This window comes from Lacerta agilis, chromosome Z, assembly GCF_009819535.1.
Source record: "Lacerta agilis isolate rLacAgi1 chromosome Z, rLacAgi1.pri, whole genome shotgun sequence".
In the NCBI taxonomy this organism is placed as follows: domain Eukaryota; kingdom Metazoa; phylum Chordata; class Lepidosauria; order Squamata; family Lacertidae; genus Lacerta; species Lacerta agilis.
This window is the reverse complement of record NC_046331.1, coordinates 13,512,904-13,530,455: the sequence shown is the minus strand read 5'-3', so window position 1 is coordinate 13,530,455 and position 17,552 is coordinate 13,512,904. Positions and strand designations below refer to the sequence as shown.

Sequence of the window (17,552 nt, the reverse complement as noted above, 5' to 3'; positions counted from 1 at the left end):
CTAAAAATTAAGGGGAAATATCTGTGCGTCTTATGGAGCGAATGGTGGTCCCTGGAGCTGAATTGCCCAGGGGCTAAAAGCAGATAGTGCTTTTTATTTTACAAAGAGAAAAGGGGGTGTTGAAAGGACCCCCCTCAGCAGCTGATCAGCAAGAGATCGGGAGAGAGATAAGAGTCCCGGCTCCCTTTCAGCCCTGCCCTCCATTGTTGAATGTGCTGCAGAGGGAGGTTGTTTGTTTCCCCAGTGACATGTGACTGGCTGATTAGATTATCTGTCTGGAAACTGTAGAAATGGCTCCCTTTCCTTCAGAAGCTGCAGGAAATGTGAGTTGAACCCCATTAAAAATGGGGCTTTTCCTCTTTGCTTTTCCCCCTTTGCAAAAGGAGCTTTGCTTTTCTCCCTTTGCAAAAAAGCTGCAAAACTTTTAGCTGATCCTCCAAAAAAAAACACAAAAAAACAGGGCTTTTCCCTTTGCAAAAAAAAGCTACAAAACTTTTAGCTGATCCTCAAAAAAACCAGGGCTTTTCCCTTTGCAAAAAAGCTGCAACACTTTTAGCTGATCCTCATATATAATATTTTTTTTCTTGTTTCCTCCTTTAAAAACGAGGTGCGCCCTATGGTCCGGTGCGCCCTATGGAGCGAAAAATACGGTGATTCTCCAAAAAGAAACCCCCTGAAATCCATTTGGGGATATCAAACTGCAGTTAATAATCCAGACCCCAATGAAATCAATGAACTTTCATTAACCAATGTGTCTAATCTATGACTTACTTAGATCTCACCCAATAACTGCAAAACATGTAAGAAAAACAAACCTTCAATGACATTTGAGGTCTGTTTCTTATAAGCATAGAAACTAGCGGTCAGCCATCATGCACTATAGCATTTGAACATTAAATAATTTATTTGACATACAAGTTTTATGGCTATTTAGACTATTTTTAATTTACTTATATCACTGCCCTCAAAGATTATTAATTACTTACCACCCGTGTCTTTCTTAAGGGTACTTATTATGCATTGCATGAAGTCGTTCTGTTTGTCTGGCCCAAGCAACAACGAATCCATGGCTTGCTCATCCAGCACCATCAGCACCATACATATACCTACAACAATGAAAATTAGAAAGTTCAGAAACTGTCACTGGACATTGCCTTAATTCCCAATCTTAATCCATAACCAAACTAAAACCTACTTAATGTAATTGCGCCTGCTTTTTAGACTATTTGTGTCCTCCAGAGTTTGGGAGCACACAATCCCTGGCAATAGGCCACATTGACTGGGGCTTAAGGAGGTGGAGTTCAGCAACATATGAGGAGAGCACCATGTTAGCTACCCCTGCTTTACATTACACATCCCTTGGGACAGGAACCTTTATTTTAGAATTTAGCAGAGTTGCACATACATGGATGGGATGGTTTAATTAAAACAATGATATATACAACTGTTAAGCACCACAAAGTCAATGATAAGGAAGCAAAGTTTTAATTCTAAATGGAACAGGAGGAAAAGGAGCCTGGCTACTTCTTAAAAGGGGGGTGGGCAAACCAGTGGCTCTTCACATGTTATTGGTCTACAACTCCCATCAGCCCCAGCTGGCATGTCCAAAAATAAGAAGAGGATGAGAAACGTACTCCAGAAACATCGGGAAGGCCAGAGATAAGCTGGGTGTGGGGTGAGAAGGCTAATAGGTTTATTGTGGCACCTGATTTCATAGATGAGGGGTGGAATACACCCCCTGGGGAGAGATGCTGCCCCAGTCAATGTGAACTATTAGCTGGATAGACAAATGGTCAGTCAGCATAAGGTAGCTTCCTATGTTGGTGTGTGTGTGTGTGTGTGTGTGTGTGTGTATTAGAGAGGGACAGAGGCAGAGGCTGTGTGTATGGTGCTTTCACCCCATACCCATTTTGAGAGCACTGCTGGCGTTAGGCCCCCAGAGCATTCGTTATGAGCCAATGTGGCTCTCACCAAAAGGAGAAAAAAAAAGTTTAGCTATTCCTGCTGTACCACAATGCTACCATGCCCAGTGGAATGGGGCATGCCTAAATCCCTTTACCCTTCAGACCATCTCAGCTTGCTTCTACTCACCTAGCCAGTAGTTTTTGTAACTGGTAATATCATACAGGTGGTCAGGCAACAAGATGAGATTACCCTTCTCAATTGTTGTGGGGTTATAAACATAAGCATTTTCAAAGAGGTTCAGCTCTATAACTCTGAGCAAGCAAGTTAGCACGTCCTGTATGTCATAGTAATCGTCCCTGTCCACCTTTCCCAGACTCTTGGCTGTCATAATGGCCCATCGACGGATCTGTGGGTTTGAAGGGACATTATTAATTACTTTGGTAAGGAATCAGAGCAGTAATTGTTATGGAAAGTGGGGCAGAAACCAAGTTGGTGTGAAAGACAACTGTTACCAAGTCTAACCTAAAGGGTCACATTCCAAACCAGACAATGTAGATATCTGTTTCAGGGGAAACTTACTTGAAGGTCGTGGACTTCTCCACAGCCTCCTCACTTACCAATCATCCCAGAAAATGAGGGACAGGGATATTTTAACAACAACCTATCAGAAACAAATAAAAAACCTGGGTGGAATCACTAAAAATAGAACTGTATTAATAACAGTGTAGAACAGCTGGGATGTTACTTTAGGTTGAATCCAGTGTCAGTCCTACTCAGAGTAGGCCCATTGAAATTGATGGGCATGACTAATTCAGGACTGTTAACATCAATGGATCTATTCCAAGTAGAAGTTAGATACAAGTCTTTTTATACCTCGCCCTTTAGCCAAAACAGATCTCAGAAATGCTTACAAACAGGGGTGTAGCAAGGGGGGCGGTCCGCCCCATGTTCCAAATGGAGGGGGTGACAAATTTTCAAGGAACAAGATTTTTTTGAAAAAAAAAGTTTGATTTTTTTAAAAATGCCTGCTCCGAAGGTCTTATCTTACTATACTAGGGATTATATAGCTATATATGAAATTTCATGCATATCGGTTAATATCTTGACCCTCCTCCACCAAAATAGCTGTTCACTTGGCTGTTTTCAGTTCAGAGAACACTTACTGTTCCCAACCCTAACCATGTGGAAAGCCATCTAATTAGACTTTAATTTGATTTTGAGATGTTTTTAGGAGGTAATTTAATTATTGCTTGATTTTATACCAATGTTATGTATCTGATGTTAGCCACCCTGAACCCGACTTCGGCCGGGGAGGGTGGGATATAAAAAAAGTTTTTTATTATTACTTGTTATTATTCCTTTGTAAGAAAATATGAAATAACGTAAAACCATATTTGCGGGGGGGCAATGGGGGGATTGACAAGAAATTTTCCGCACTGGGTACCACCTGACCTTCCTATGCCTCGGGGGGGTGGGTGACAAAATTTTTTTGCCCCCGGGTACCAATTTACCTTGCTACGCCCCTGCTTACAAAAGTTAGGTTTTGTTTATTTCTTCTCACACAGGGTAGCCCCCCAAGGGTCTTAACCAGGCCCTCAGTCTGACTAAAAGAACAAGCTTCCTATAAAGGTTTGGCTGCCTCAATATTGCATTAATGCAATGTGCTCTGTGTGGGGCTTTCCTTGTGCTGCAGTTAGTGCAGAATGGTGCATCATGGCTGCTGACAGGTGTGAGACCTTGTCAGCATATAACACACATGTTCACAGACCAACATGTTGGTTTGTTACCAGGCCAAGTTCAAGGTGTTTCTATTAATATATAAAACACAGAACAGCTTGTTTGTTATTTCCTAGAACTATGAAGGAAAGCATTGTTGGAACCATTGTTTTCTCAAACTTGTTAATGTAATTTGAAAAATAAGATTTGTGTCAGACTTTTGACAAATTCTCCCATTATATACTTGTAAAGAAGCTGGTAAAATGTTGGCTGGATGAGGTAACGGTTAGGTGGATTTGTAGCAGGCCGAATAACTAAACTCAAAGAGTGCTCAATAATGGTTCCTCATCATCCTGGAAAGAAGTGACAAATAGGGTGTTGCAGGGTTCTGTCCTGGGGCCTGTTGTTCAATATCTTTATAAATGAATTGGAGGAAAGAATTGAGGGGATGCTCATGCAATTTGCAGATGACACCAAACTGGGAGGGGTAGCTAGTGCCACTTAAGACAGAATCAGAATTCAAGAGGACCTTGACAGATTGGAGAACTGGGTCCAAACTTCCAGAATGAATTTCAATAGGGACAAGTGTAAGCTTCTGTATTTTAAGCAGGAAGAACCAGCTGCACAAATATATGATGGAAGGACACCTGACTTGTCTTAGTAGACCACAAGCTTAAATGAGTCAGTACTGCGATTCAGCAGAACAAAGAGTGAATACTATTCTAGGCTACATCAACAGAAGTGTAGTGTCCAAATCAAGGGAAGTACAGGTACAACTCTATTCTCCCTTAGTTAGACTACAACTGGAATATTGTGTCCAGTTCTGGGTGCCACAATTTAAAAAGGATATTGACAAGCTGAAATGTATACAGAGAGCAACCAAGATGAACAAGGGTCTGGAAACCAAACCTTATAAAGAATGGTTGAAGGAGCTGGGTATGTTTAGCTTGGACAAGAGAAGAGATTATAGTCATCTTCAAATATCTTAAGGGCTGTCATGTTGAAAATGGAGCAAGCTTGTTTTCTCCTGCTTGGAGAACTTGAACCAATGACTTCAATTTACAAGAAATGAGATTCTGATTAAACATAAGGAAGAACTTTCTAGCAGTGAGAGCTGTTTGACAGTGAAAGAGACTCCCTTGGGAGTTAGTGGATTCTCCTTCCTTGGAGATTTTTAAACAGATTGGATGTCCACCTGTCATGGATGCTTTAGCCGAGATTCCTGCATTGCAGGGGGTTGGACTAGGTGACGCTTGGGGTCCCTTGCAACTCTACAATTCTATGCATAAGGACTTTCTTTCATTTGACCATTGGTTAAGGCAGCTTAATCCTACATTTAAGCCTGGGAAGCAAAACTGAAAATGAAGAAGGAAATTAAAGCAGCTCACCGTTTCATTAGGATGTACCATGAGCAAATAGACCCCTGGGTGTTTCCCAAGCACCTGGCAGGGGTAGTTGATTACCTCCATTTTGCAAATAGCCTCCACAAACAGCATGCCTACAATTCAAAAAAAGAGAACACCAAGTGTTAGGGCTGCTGGAATAACCATAATTTGAAGGGAAATGATCCTTGCATAAGATGAAAGTCATTTTCACAGATTCATAGAACAGGAATGGACTCTGTGGAACCCTCTGCATAGTGGGTTCAACACTATGCAGACAGTTTTATTTTATAAAGTTTCTTAAGGGAGATAACTGTCTGGTATTTTCAAGAGACACCCCCCCACACACACAAATTCAAAGGAGAGATTTGGCAAGCCTTCCCTTGGCACCTTGTTACTATATGGCTGAGCCAAAACAAATCCACAGTTTGTCCTTCCAGCACAGTTAATTCACAGGTGCCTGCAACAAAAAGAATTTTACCCTCCTGTTCTTAGTAAACAGCAGGGATGTATGTCTTGAGGAAGTCAAGTGAGCAACACCACCCAGGCCACAATTTCTGATCACTTGTGATGGCAACAGAATATACATAAAATTGTAATAATTTTGTGTACAAGATTTTCTGAGGAAAGAAATAGTACAAAACAGCCCAGTCAACATACCACCTCATGGTGTATCCTGAGAATGCAACCACTAAGTGATTTGTCACAACTTGTTTCAGTAGCTGCTTTCAAATACGGTAACTACTATGCAAGGGAGAACCAGATCAAGTTCAGGTGCCTTGAGATACTCACTGAGGTCTTTATGAAGCAATAGGTAGGGGTATTTCAGTATTTCCAACAATGGCACTCTAAGCTTTTTGTCAAAGTCGGAATCCAGGCATTGCACCTTGCTTTCCTTATCATCGTCCAGGATTGAGTTGTCATCCTCTTCCTTCGGCATTGATTTCTCAAAATGGGCAATAAGACGAGTGGTTTCAAGCTTCCACAGGATCTGTAATTTGAAAATAAATTAACTACAGAATTCCAGAACAGAGATTGCAGCAACTAATTCTGCTGCCCTAAAAAGATGCTAGCTGAAAATAGAATCTACAGATTATTATTTATTTACCACTGCTACCCTAGTTGATATGTTAGATTTCCAAGTAATGGAGAGGGGGGTGGGAATTCAGTTACCAATTCATAACAGGAGTTCAAGAAATAGATTTGTACAATCTCAGGTGTAAATTAGCATAAATCAGTCTAATGTAGGAAACCCAGGAAAAAATTAATCTGGTTGAAAAACAGTAACTAAAAGTTAAAATATTTTTGATTGAGTTTCACCAGGGGATGCCTCCATTCGCCGCCCCAGGTAGCGAGGAGGCTTCCTCCACGCCTGCAGCCTTGTATCTTATTGACACTGGGCTATTATTCCATAGCTGGGCCAAAAACCTAGCCCACCTATGCAGTATTTTCTCACATCTCAAAACTGAGGCTGAGAGAAATCAGGAGGGACAGCCCTGTATGTAAACCAAGTTTCTAAACTCAGCTTTTGCCCACTCCTACCATGTGCCTCCATGATTCCTTATAAACCTTTGCTTCCCTCACCCCCAAATACATGTGGATTCCACCCCAAAGATATCAAGACTGAGGGCCTGCATGTTGAAGGGCAGCAGCTCAGGGCCAGAGCAGCTGCTTTGCAGGCAGAAGGTTCCAGGTTCAGTCCCCAGTGGCATCTCCAGGCAGGGCTGGGAGAGACTCCCTGTCTGAAACCTTGGAGAGCAGCTGCCAATTGGTGTACGCAGTACTGAGCTATAGAGACCAGTGATCCAACTGGAAGGTGCAGGGGAGAGATTTTTAAATTAAGAAAATAGGTTTAAAAGATATGCGAACACAGAAATGTTGCAAATGGAGGGTCAAAGCAGGATGGAGCTCAGGACTGGCAAATGATGTTGTACATTGATTGTATTCAGGAGCCAGACAAAACATATCCTTGGCCATTTTGTAATCTGACGAGTTTTCAACCACACTCGAATTCTTACTGACTGTTTATATGTCTCCACTGTGCTGTGCCAGTTTTCAGAAAAGATTATATGGCCCTGTTTACGGCCCTGTTTCTGGAAGGTCAGGGCAAAGGATAGAGCGCCATTTTATAAGGCCAGGGCCACTGACAAGGCTAAGTAATACTGAAAGGATGTGTAAGCATTAAGTCAAGCAGAAAAGGAAGCAATACAACAGAAATGCTAAATGCTGGCAGACACAAGAAATGCAAAAACTGCAGCAATAACCCTCAAAGCCTTGTGGCACCTAAAAACCAAGAAATTTGTTGTTTAGGCTGCAATAAACTAACATGGCAACCTCTCTGGAAATTGTCCATTACATGAGAAAGAAAAATCCAAGCACATCAAAACAAATCTACAGTGCAACCACATTTGGAATACTGTGCACAGTTCTGGTTGTCTCAACTCAAACTCTCATACTGCAGAGTTGGAAAATGCTCAAAAAAGGGAAACTAAAGTGATCAAGGTGATGGAGCAATTCGCCTATGAAGAAAAGATGCAACATTTGGGACGTTTTAGTTTAGAGAAAAGATGACGGAAGTATATAAAATTATGCATGGCATAAAAAAGAGAAGAACAATGCAAGAAGAGAGCTGAAGCCCCAATAGGAAAAGAGGTGGTAAAAGAACACCTAGCTACTTTAAATGAATTCAGATTCCCAGGGCCCAATGAGCTGCACCCACGGCGGAGGAGGGCAAATATTGTCACCATCTTCAAAAAAAAGGGGGGGGGAATACTGACGTCAATAGCTACCAACCAGACAGCTTGATATTGATTCCAAGAAAGGCTCTTGAACAGATAATTAAACAGTCAGTCTGTGAACAGTTAAAAAAGAATGCTGTGATTACCAAGACCAGAATTTGTTTCTTAAGAACAAGTCATGCCAGACGAATAACTCTCTTATTTTAACTGAGGTACAAGCTTGGAGGATCAACAGAATGCTTTCAATGTAGTGTATTTCTGTGAGGCTTTTGACAAAGTGCCACATAAAATTCTTGTGGAGAAGCTAGTAAAATGTGGGGTAGATGAGGTAACTGTTAGGTGGATTTGTAGCTGATTAATTGACCAAACCCAAAGAGTGCTTACTCAAGGTTCCTTCTCTTCCTGGAAAAAAGTGACAATTGGGGTGCCAAAGGGTTCTGTCCTGGGACAGTTGCTCAATATATTTATAAATGGCTTGAATTGAGGGGATGCTTATTCAATTTGCAGGTGACACCAAACTGGGAGGGGTAGCTAATGCCACAAAAGACAGAATAATGCTGCCACCCCCCAGAATCAGAGTCAAAACACCTTCTCAGAGTAATTGAACAAAAGAGATGAGAAATAAGCTCATTGGAAATAGTAGTACACTGGTCAACCTCTTATACATGAAACAATACTTTTATGAATACGGAGGGAAGACTCTAGACTTTGAGCGAACAGATTTAAAAAGAAATAAATATTGTCAGGAGTACACAATATTAAAAAGCTACTAAAACATTCTCTTATAAAGACATCTACCCTCTCCTATTATTCTAAATTATGTACCCCACAATCCCCCCCTCAAAAGATATCCACAATTCTTAGAAAACTTACCTATACCCTCACTAACTCATGAGAAAACCTTTTTTAGATAGCCCCATCTCCCTATAAGAAATTGACAATGTTCTTAAAAACTGAAACCACATTAAATTCCCAGGACCTGGTGGCTTCACTTCTGAGCTTTATAAACAATTCAAATAAACATTATTATCATATATGGTCCTCTTATTTAATGACCTAATGAGATGAGCACCTATCACCAAAACATGGTAACACACCAAGATTATAGCTATCCCAAAACCATTTAAAGACCACCAAAAAGTAGAATCTTTTTAGCCAATCTCTTGATTATGAAATTTTTTCATGAGTGCTAGTCAAAAGGATTAAGACACTGTTATACAAACTAATAGCCCCAGACTAAGCCCAAGTCCAAGCTGGTTTTGTCCTACATTGAAAGATTACCGGACATATCAAAAAGCTTTTAAACATAATCAAACATAGTAGACAGACAACCTCCCCACTGGTAGTCATCACCTTAGGACATCCTCAAGGCCTTTGAATGTCTGAAATGTGACTACGGTACTTGCAGGCAGTCCTTTTCTAAAATGCAATTTGGCCCCAAATTCATACAAATTTTGAAACAAATATACTCTGAAGCTTCCACTACAGTAGAAATAAACGATATAAATTCATCCCCAGTGGGGATTCAAAGAGCAAAGCAAGGCTGTCCAATCTCTCCCTTTTTTTGTTCATCTTAGCTTTAGAACCATTAGCTATATACTTCAGAGCAACACCAGATGTCAAGGAAGTCCTAATTGGAAAACAAAACTATATGACTGGACTATTTGCTGATGATTTAATGATAATGACACCTGACCCTGAAAATGGGAGCAGCAATACTTTGAAAGCTTCACAACTTTGCAACACAATCAGGTCTGCATGTTAAATTCTCAAAATCTGAAGATTTAAGCTTCAGTGTACCACCCAACCAAAAAGCTTTCACAAAACTCACATGCATTAGACTCTCTCACACAAAGCTTAGCTATTTAGGAATAGTTATAACAAGAAACCTTAACAGACTCTATTGACAAAATATCCTTCTGTAGAGTGGACATTTCTTCAGAATTTGAAAAAGAAAACAATAGAGCAAATTCCATTTTATCCTCCTAGACAAATTAGCAATGGTAAAAATGATGATTCTACCAAAACTGCCATTTATATTCCAATCACTTGGATCTTACTCAACAAAAGTGCAAAAAAACCAACAACCCAACAACAACCCCAGAATACATGCCAAACTCCCAGTAGGAGGAGGCAGTGGCATGCCAAACTTGATACTATATTTTATTGCCAACTATCCCTTTTATTTTAAATGATACCTCAAAACAATGACTTCAATTGTAGGGTTGCAGTATGTCCAGGAAATCCCATACATGTCCTCTTTGGGGAGGCATACATACCCATTAAGGGGGATTTTTACAAGTTACACCAATTGTACAGGTATGGGGGGGGGTTATTTTATTCTATTTAGTTTTTTGTGCACGGGAGGCTTGGGTTTATGTTCGGGCTCTGGCATGGTTCATCTGGACTCTGGTTTGTGCTCAGGCTCTGGCGGTGGCAGCCTGGGCTCTGGTTTGTGCTCTGGGGTCTGGCACAGACAACCTGGGCTGTTTCTGGTTCGGGCTCTGAAGCGGGCAGTCTAGGCTCAGGTTTAGGCTCTGGGTTGGGCTCTGGTGTGGGCAGTTGGGGCATTGATGGGGGCTGATGGCCGGGGCAGGAGAGGCAGTCACCAAAAAAAAAACTTCTTTTGTCTCAATTCTTACCTCTTGATATATGGCAACCCTATTCAATTGGAAGCAGAGGTAATTGAGGGAATTCTAACCTCAGCATACCCTTTAAAGCGCAAACATTTAGAACCATTCCCAAAGTTCATATGTGATTCTTAATGCATGGAAAGAGAAGGCAGGACTGCTAACTCCAGCACTGTCCCCTCTGGCAGCCCTCGGCTTCCACCCACAATTTCACAACACTTCTTGACAATTTGATGTGGCCAGATGGAGAACAGAAGGACTATACCAGTTATGTGACTTTAATAACAGAAATACACCACTATCAGACCAAGAAATACGGACCAAATAAGGACACTTACAACCCCCTTCGCTGCTACTTCTCCAAATCTGCACCTTTTTTTTTTCTTTTTTCTTTTTTGCTAACCCAGTAAGCAAACTCACCACTAAGGCAGCCTTTCTGGAATTCAATACTCAAAAAAATAAAAAAATAAAAATAAAAATTGAAGTCTGGTTAAAGCTAGAATTAGCTTTAATGAATTTATTTAACAAATTTATTTCAAAACAGCCATCTATTGCAAGTGGCGAGATGCAACATAACCAGACACTGGAAAGACCTTTCTGGCACAATGATAGACAATTGGTACAAAACAGTTTGGAAACAGCCCTCCTTGAGAGATTAAATTAATATGGTTTACACATACCATTCCCCTCATCAGCGTTTGGCTCAATTTGGTTAATCCAAATTTAAATTTAAATGTAATTATCTTCACTTTGAACTCCCCCTCCCAAATTCATCAGTACACTAAAACTTTTTATTGTTTCATTGATAATGTAAAAGGAGCGTGGTTATTACTCATACTTAATCTAAGCACAACCACAAGGGCTCCTGATTGGATGTTTGACAATACAATGTTAAATGTTATCTTTTAACTCTGTACTGTTTCCCCTTTGCTTTGTTTTAACCAATTTACGAACCAGGAAACTATACATTGACCACTAATGATGAATCAAATATTGTAGATATTACTGCACATTTATTATGCTATTTTTGTGATAAACAAATGACATGTGATGACTTTGTCTATTTATATGCATAATTTATTATTCCAAAGCCTAGTAAAAAGTTATTCAAAAAAGAAGAGCAAAAAAGAGAGTGACATGTCAGAATGTAATGAGCAAGAACTCTTAAGGGTTCAATATGTGAGATGTTAGCATCCAAAATGCATATGTAAAGGGTTAATTGCAAGAGCTGTAGAACTCTATGACAGTTAGTAGAACAGTCTTAACTGTTACAGCATCAGGTATGTTGTGTTGTGCTACTGTCTGCCTTGGTTAGTTAGTCTGTAACAGTATAACCTGTGTAAGATGTATTAGCAATTTAAGAAACATCCACCTCCATTGTATATTTTAATCTGCAACTGCAAGTACACTAAAGCAAAAGTTATTTGTTATTTAAATTTTAAAAGAAAGTGTCTTGCATAGTTTTTATAGGAGGGAAAAGAGAACTAATTAAAGGGTCAAAAGACCCAGGGCTGTCTTCCGTATATACTGTAAATGGCAACTAGAGTTTAATTACAACAGGATAAGCATTCAAAAGTATAAAACAGAAAGACCCGGCAGAGGAAAGAAAAAATCTGGGCATGGGGGGGGGGGAACCCTCCAAAGTCTGCAGCTGGTAAAAACACTTGTGTAGACTTTGTTAGATCATTCTCTGTGCAATTCAGAGTTTGAGTTACACCAAAAGACAGAGACAAAACAGTGAACACCACTTGGAAGTCTAAACCAGGCATCCCCAAACTGCGGCCCTCCAGATGTTTTGACCTACAATTCCCATGATCCCTAGCTAACAGGACCAGTGGTCAGGGATGATGGGACTTGTAGTCCAAAACATCTGGAGGGCTGAAGTTTAGAGATGCCTGGTCTAAACAGCAAAAATTAATCTGAAATTTGTTTTCAGAACTAGAGGAACAAAGGACTTTATTTTTAAGGAGCTAGAGACAGAGCAACAAGGCAAAGGAAAGGATTTGCAGATGACTTTTTTTTCTTTTTACACAAAGACTCAGTTCCAAAGTGAATCAACCGCAGATAATTTACTTTCATAGTTGCTGCAGCCACCTTGTGAATTCAACTACAAATCCCCTACAGTTGATTGTATTCAATCTGAGCTGGTCCCCGTTAAATTACCGGTAATGGGCAAGAGTGGCTAACTTAGAACCGAAAGCAGCGTTCAGCATTTGGAAGATAGGTAGAGATTTGTTTACACATTACATAGGGTAGGGTGGAATGAGTCACCTGACATCACTGTTGTCAGGTGACTTCCCATCTCTCCCACCAGGTGAATTGCGCTCCCCGTCTCTAAACGAATAACTACTGGCTTTCTGCCTACCTAAATCTGCTTTGTCTCTGTCCTCTGTTAACCCCAACACAGCCAGGATATGGTGGCCTATAAATGAAAGCAAATTACCTCATGTAAGGATGGCATCTCATCCTTCACTTTATGATACTCATCCACACATTCCAAACAGTAACAAAGATCTTCATTGGCTGCAGTAAATTCATCCGGGGGCAATGAAGAGGAGGCATAGCTCTTTAAGGTGGTGGCAACTGAATTAACAGGGGTGCACCAACAGCACGTCTCCATTCTGCAGATAAACAAATAAGGAAAAGGTTAGAGAAATTGTTGTTTTAATTATTTGGAAACATGAACACAGAAATGACCTGAGCCAAGTTCAGTAACACAGAAAGCTACCTTATACCAAGCCTGGCATAATAACATAAATGAGCTTGCCAAATCAGCCCAAAGGGTTTCCAACAGGGGGCAATTCCAAGCCCTACTTGGAGATACTGGGGACTGAACCTTGTACTGTCTTCATGCAAAGTGGGTGCAGCTCCATCACTGAGCTACAGCCCCTCCCAAGTTACCTCAGGGGGAAGCTCCCCTACACAGGTTCACATCTGTACATACAAGAACTACCATTATTTTGTGACCGAATGACTTAATGTGCCTATGTAACTTTTACTAACATACACTCCCCACATACATCTATCTCCCAGCTTCCTGCCTGACAAGGCAGCACAACATAGGTTGTTTTAAAGCATAAATATTTGCCAAAAAGAGATGGCTCCCTGCGCCAGAGTTGTGGTTTGTTTTCAGAGACTGGGAAGAGATTAGCACTCTGGTGACTATCACAGTGGCCCTGAACTAAATATGCTTAAGACTGGTACATCAGCCGTCTATTCTGTCAGACATTAAGATGTAAATTGATTTGATGATGTTCATTCATTCATGACCATTATGCACCCCCACAAAAAAAAACCATCCAGGGTAAAAATGAGCAAGGAATCTGCCAACACTTGAAGGTAAGAAATGCACAACTTTGTGTTGGCAACCTATTGTGCTCCCAGGACAAACCAGGCAGTCTCACACCCTAGTTTGCTCTGAGGAATAGTAACACTTTTATTAATATTTGCCAAGGCCTTTGAAATGTAATTTAAGGAAGTTTTACAATGGATATTAACTGTTGTGTCCAGTAGTTTGGTTAATGTTTTAGCTCTAAAGCTTCCTTTTGGGGAGAAGCAGCTTATAAATTTGGAGTGATAAATCAACTGCACAAGATCACAAGGGAAGGGGTTCCATAACTTCAGCTTCAGTTATGGAACCTTAATACACAAACTATTCACTGCTTCTTGGATAAGATTGCTTTAAGGCAATTAAAATTTCCCCACAATAAAATATAAATGTCTACCCCAAATACACTTTAAGCAGATGAAGACTAGCCATATTTGTTACTTTGGTTTCTTCCTATTTGCTTTCACTCTGCCAAATTTTCTTGGCTTACAGATTACTTCCTAATACCACTGTCCCTGACTCACTTCTTTCCTGTTCTTTGTAACCTGCTACCCCCAATACATTTATTTTACAGGCATACTGCACAAATCAACATGGTGGCAGTCACATCTGTAAAACAGCATAAAAGCAAGCACCTGTACAGTGATATGCAGTAACAAATGAACTGAGTGATAAAATTATGAATTTGGCTATATTCAATGCAGACATTTGAAACAAAGTGCTGATGGTGCATCCTAAATATTAATAGGGAATTCCACAGCCTAGGTGCAGGGACACTACAGCCACACCTTTATTTTATACAACTATTGCCATTATTTAAACAGCAGAACTCTTATCCCAAGCCATATCTCTGTATTTGCATCTCCTTTTGACTTCCTTACTCTTCCTCGTGGGTAGGTATTTTTTAAGACTAAGTGTATGGGCATGGTTCGTTCTTTTCAATCATCACCCAGTGTTTAGTTTTTAGGCACTTTATAAATCATTATGAAGTTATAATTGATAGATAAACTCAACTTTTGCAGAACACATCAGCATAGGAGCATAGTAAGTTGCCACATACCATGACAAGACCATTGATTCATCTTGGTCAATGTTGTCTGCAGTGACTGGCAGCAACTCACCAGGGTTTCAGACAGGGGACTTCCACAGCTTTACCTGGGCATGCTGAGGATTGAACCTGGGGCCTTCTGAATGCAAAGCAGTTGCTCTGCCACAGTGCTACTGTACTGGCAAACAGGCCAAGGTTTTCTTGATTCAAGTAGGCAATAAAGGAACCAAGCTTGTTTCTTAAATGGATTTTATTCAGAGAACAAGGAAGGTAAAGAGCAAAGGAAAGCAGATACAGTAAACTCCTTCAGTAGCCAGAGAATCCCCTCAGGATGGCAAAATGGTCAGACCCTGACAGCAGAGGTGCAGCACTTTGACACACTACAGTTGTATTTTTGTGTGGATTTTCTGAAAGGAAATAACTCTTCACCCCATCCCCACTCTTGGAACGCATTAATTGCCTGTTCCTTGGGTTATTCCTCCCGTGGCCTTGACAATATTTATGTTGTCTTACAAAGCAGGCAATGAAGATATATATGTGACTAGATACCCCACTACCCATATATATGGGGAGGCACCCACTGCCAGATGGTTCTGTTGAGAGATTCAGCACAGGCTTACTTAAGAAGTCAACAGCTCAACATTCTCAGGCTGTACCCAACAAGACAACAACAAGAACCCACCGACAGCATATGAATCAATATGGCTAACAATCCAACAATTCCCCCCATGCCCGCAGGCAAACAAATCTCACTGCAGCCAGCTAAAGACAACCAGCCATGCCCACCCTCCGCCACCTCTCTCAGTACCAAGGAAATATAATAAATGGATAGAAAGGGAAACGACCCAAGTGACGCTGACATAAAAACCACACACACACCAAGTACTGTATTACCACCCCAACCCATCCCCTCTCCCCCCTCTTCTCCCCCAACTTTATTCTGCATACAACATTAATGTCTCACTTCAAATGTAAAAAAGTCTACAACCTGAAAAAGAGAATGCATGTACTTTTGCAAACCAAGAAAATACTTAATAAAAAAAGTTATTTAAAAAGCATTAGACTGTACTAAACTGTACCGTTGGCATAGAATTGCTACAAAGAATAATGCTACTAATGTATAATGTATCTCTTCAGGGGATAAAGTTACTTCACATATAAAGAAAGAGGGGCTACACACAAGTAACTCCGGGAACCCACCGCGTCTTCTTCCAAAGTCTGGTAAGCAGCCCTCCACCTTCCCACCTGAGCAGCGGCAGCGACCCCAAGGATGTCCGTGTTTTAGAGAGTTCGCGAAAACGCGAGGGACCTCCGGAACCGATCCGTAAGTGTAACATGCGAATTAAACGCACACGCGCACATTTCACGGGGACTATCCCCTAACAGTGGGATGGGGTGTGTGTGTGTGAGGGAGGGATGCAGCAAAGACATTTTCTAACATGCAGAACTGGAGGAACACAAGAGATGCTGTGGGGAGTATCTGAAGCGGGGAATAGCAGTGACAGCCCCGCAACCATAAGGAACTGTTGAGTTGTATTACTCCTTCCCCTCCTCCCCACACTTTCGCCAAGCCCCTCATAAGCCTCCCACACACCCCCAGCCCCTCACCTCATTCACCTCCTGCTCCGGAGAGGAGCCCCTGAGGCAAGGTAGCTGCTGCCACAGCCGGTCCGCAGGAGCGGACAACCTTGCTGCCTCCGGCTCTCGCTCTCCCGTTCTCTCCGCTCGCTCAAGCTGTTCCGCCTGGCACTGGCCCCGCCCACCACCACGCGACGGAAGCTTCTCACTCCAGCGAAGAGGCCAATCTACCCTCCGAGCCTCCCTTTCTAGTCTCTTGGCCCCGCCTCCCTGGCTCCGCCCACAGAGGTGGATAAGTAAATGAGAGGCAAGCGCACAAACGCGCGTGCTCAAAACGCCTTCTCTCCCGCCACCCTAGAGTTAGGAAAAATAGCAGAGTCGCCTCAGCTCTGTTTGCCGCCCTTCTCCCCTCCCGCCACCCTAGAGTTAGGAAAAATATTAGAGTCGCCTCAGGCTCTGCTTGCCGCTCTTCTGCCTCTTTGCTCATTTTGCACAGCCTTATAAAACAGTAGGCGGATCATTCTCACTGCCGGAGACGATGCGTCCGATATAGATATATACATATATAGTTAGCACACACACAAACTCTTCGCTCTCCTCCGCACGCACGGCGCCTGCGCGCCTTGTGAAGGTTGAGCCAAATGAAAGGGAGGCGGGAACGCAGGACCTTAGCCCGGCGCTGATTGGACGGCAGTTTCTCGCGTCACCAGGAGAAAAAAAAACACAACTCCACGTGCTGCCTTGAACTCACAGCGAAATTCTAGTTGCGCCTGTATTTTTAAATTGTTTCTCATCGCTCATTGGTATGGCTGCACTCTTTGTTTTAAAAGGGCGCAGTTCGTGTGCATGCACTTTATTGTGCTTATTTCTCTCTACTGTGGTTCTTTTTGTAACGCTATTACAGAGACAGACGCAACAACAACCCTGTGAAGTGGGCTTAAGCTTCGAGAAAGAGAAGCTAAGCGGCTCAAAAATCACACGCAATGATCTTCGTAGCTTAGCAGATGCTTGAGCCTTGGCCTCTTACCTGGGTCCGCTTTCTAACACCACCCTTTACCTAAGGAGCTCTGGGTAGCAAACCCTGGGTAGCAAACCCTGTGAGAGAGGTTAGGTGAGTGGAAAAGTGATTAGCTCAAGGGGCTGTCACACCCATCGCTCTGCTTAAAATAGCCGCCCCAAACCCAATCCACCCCACCCATATATAGCACAAGCCCCTGGCCTCCCGAG

At 41.8% G+C, this 17,552-nt stretch overlaps 1 protein-coding gene across 1 annotated transcript in view; it reads right to left on the bottom strand.

Annotated features, from left to right (window-relative positions):
- Positions 1-16,495, bottom strand: part of SETX (senataxin) — a 52,252-nt gene extending 35,757 nt beyond the window's left edge. The window contains exons 1-6 of the mRNA XM_033137692.1: positions 16,365-16,495; positions 12,815-12,992; positions 5,796-5,994; positions 5,010-5,119; positions 2,092-2,311; positions 987-1,106 (exon numbers count right to left, since the gene is read on the bottom strand). Coding sequence (XP_032993583.1) covers positions 987-1,106; positions 2,092-2,311; positions 5,010-5,119; positions 5,796-5,994; positions 12,815-12,991 — 826 coding nt within the window. The 5' untranslated portion in view covers position 12,992; positions 16,365-16,495. The remainder of the gene's footprint in view (positions 1-986; positions 1,107-2,091; positions 2,312-5,009; positions 5,120-5,795; positions 5,995-12,814; positions 12,993-16,364) is intronic.
- Positions 16,496-17,552: the final 1,057 nt, after the last annotated feature.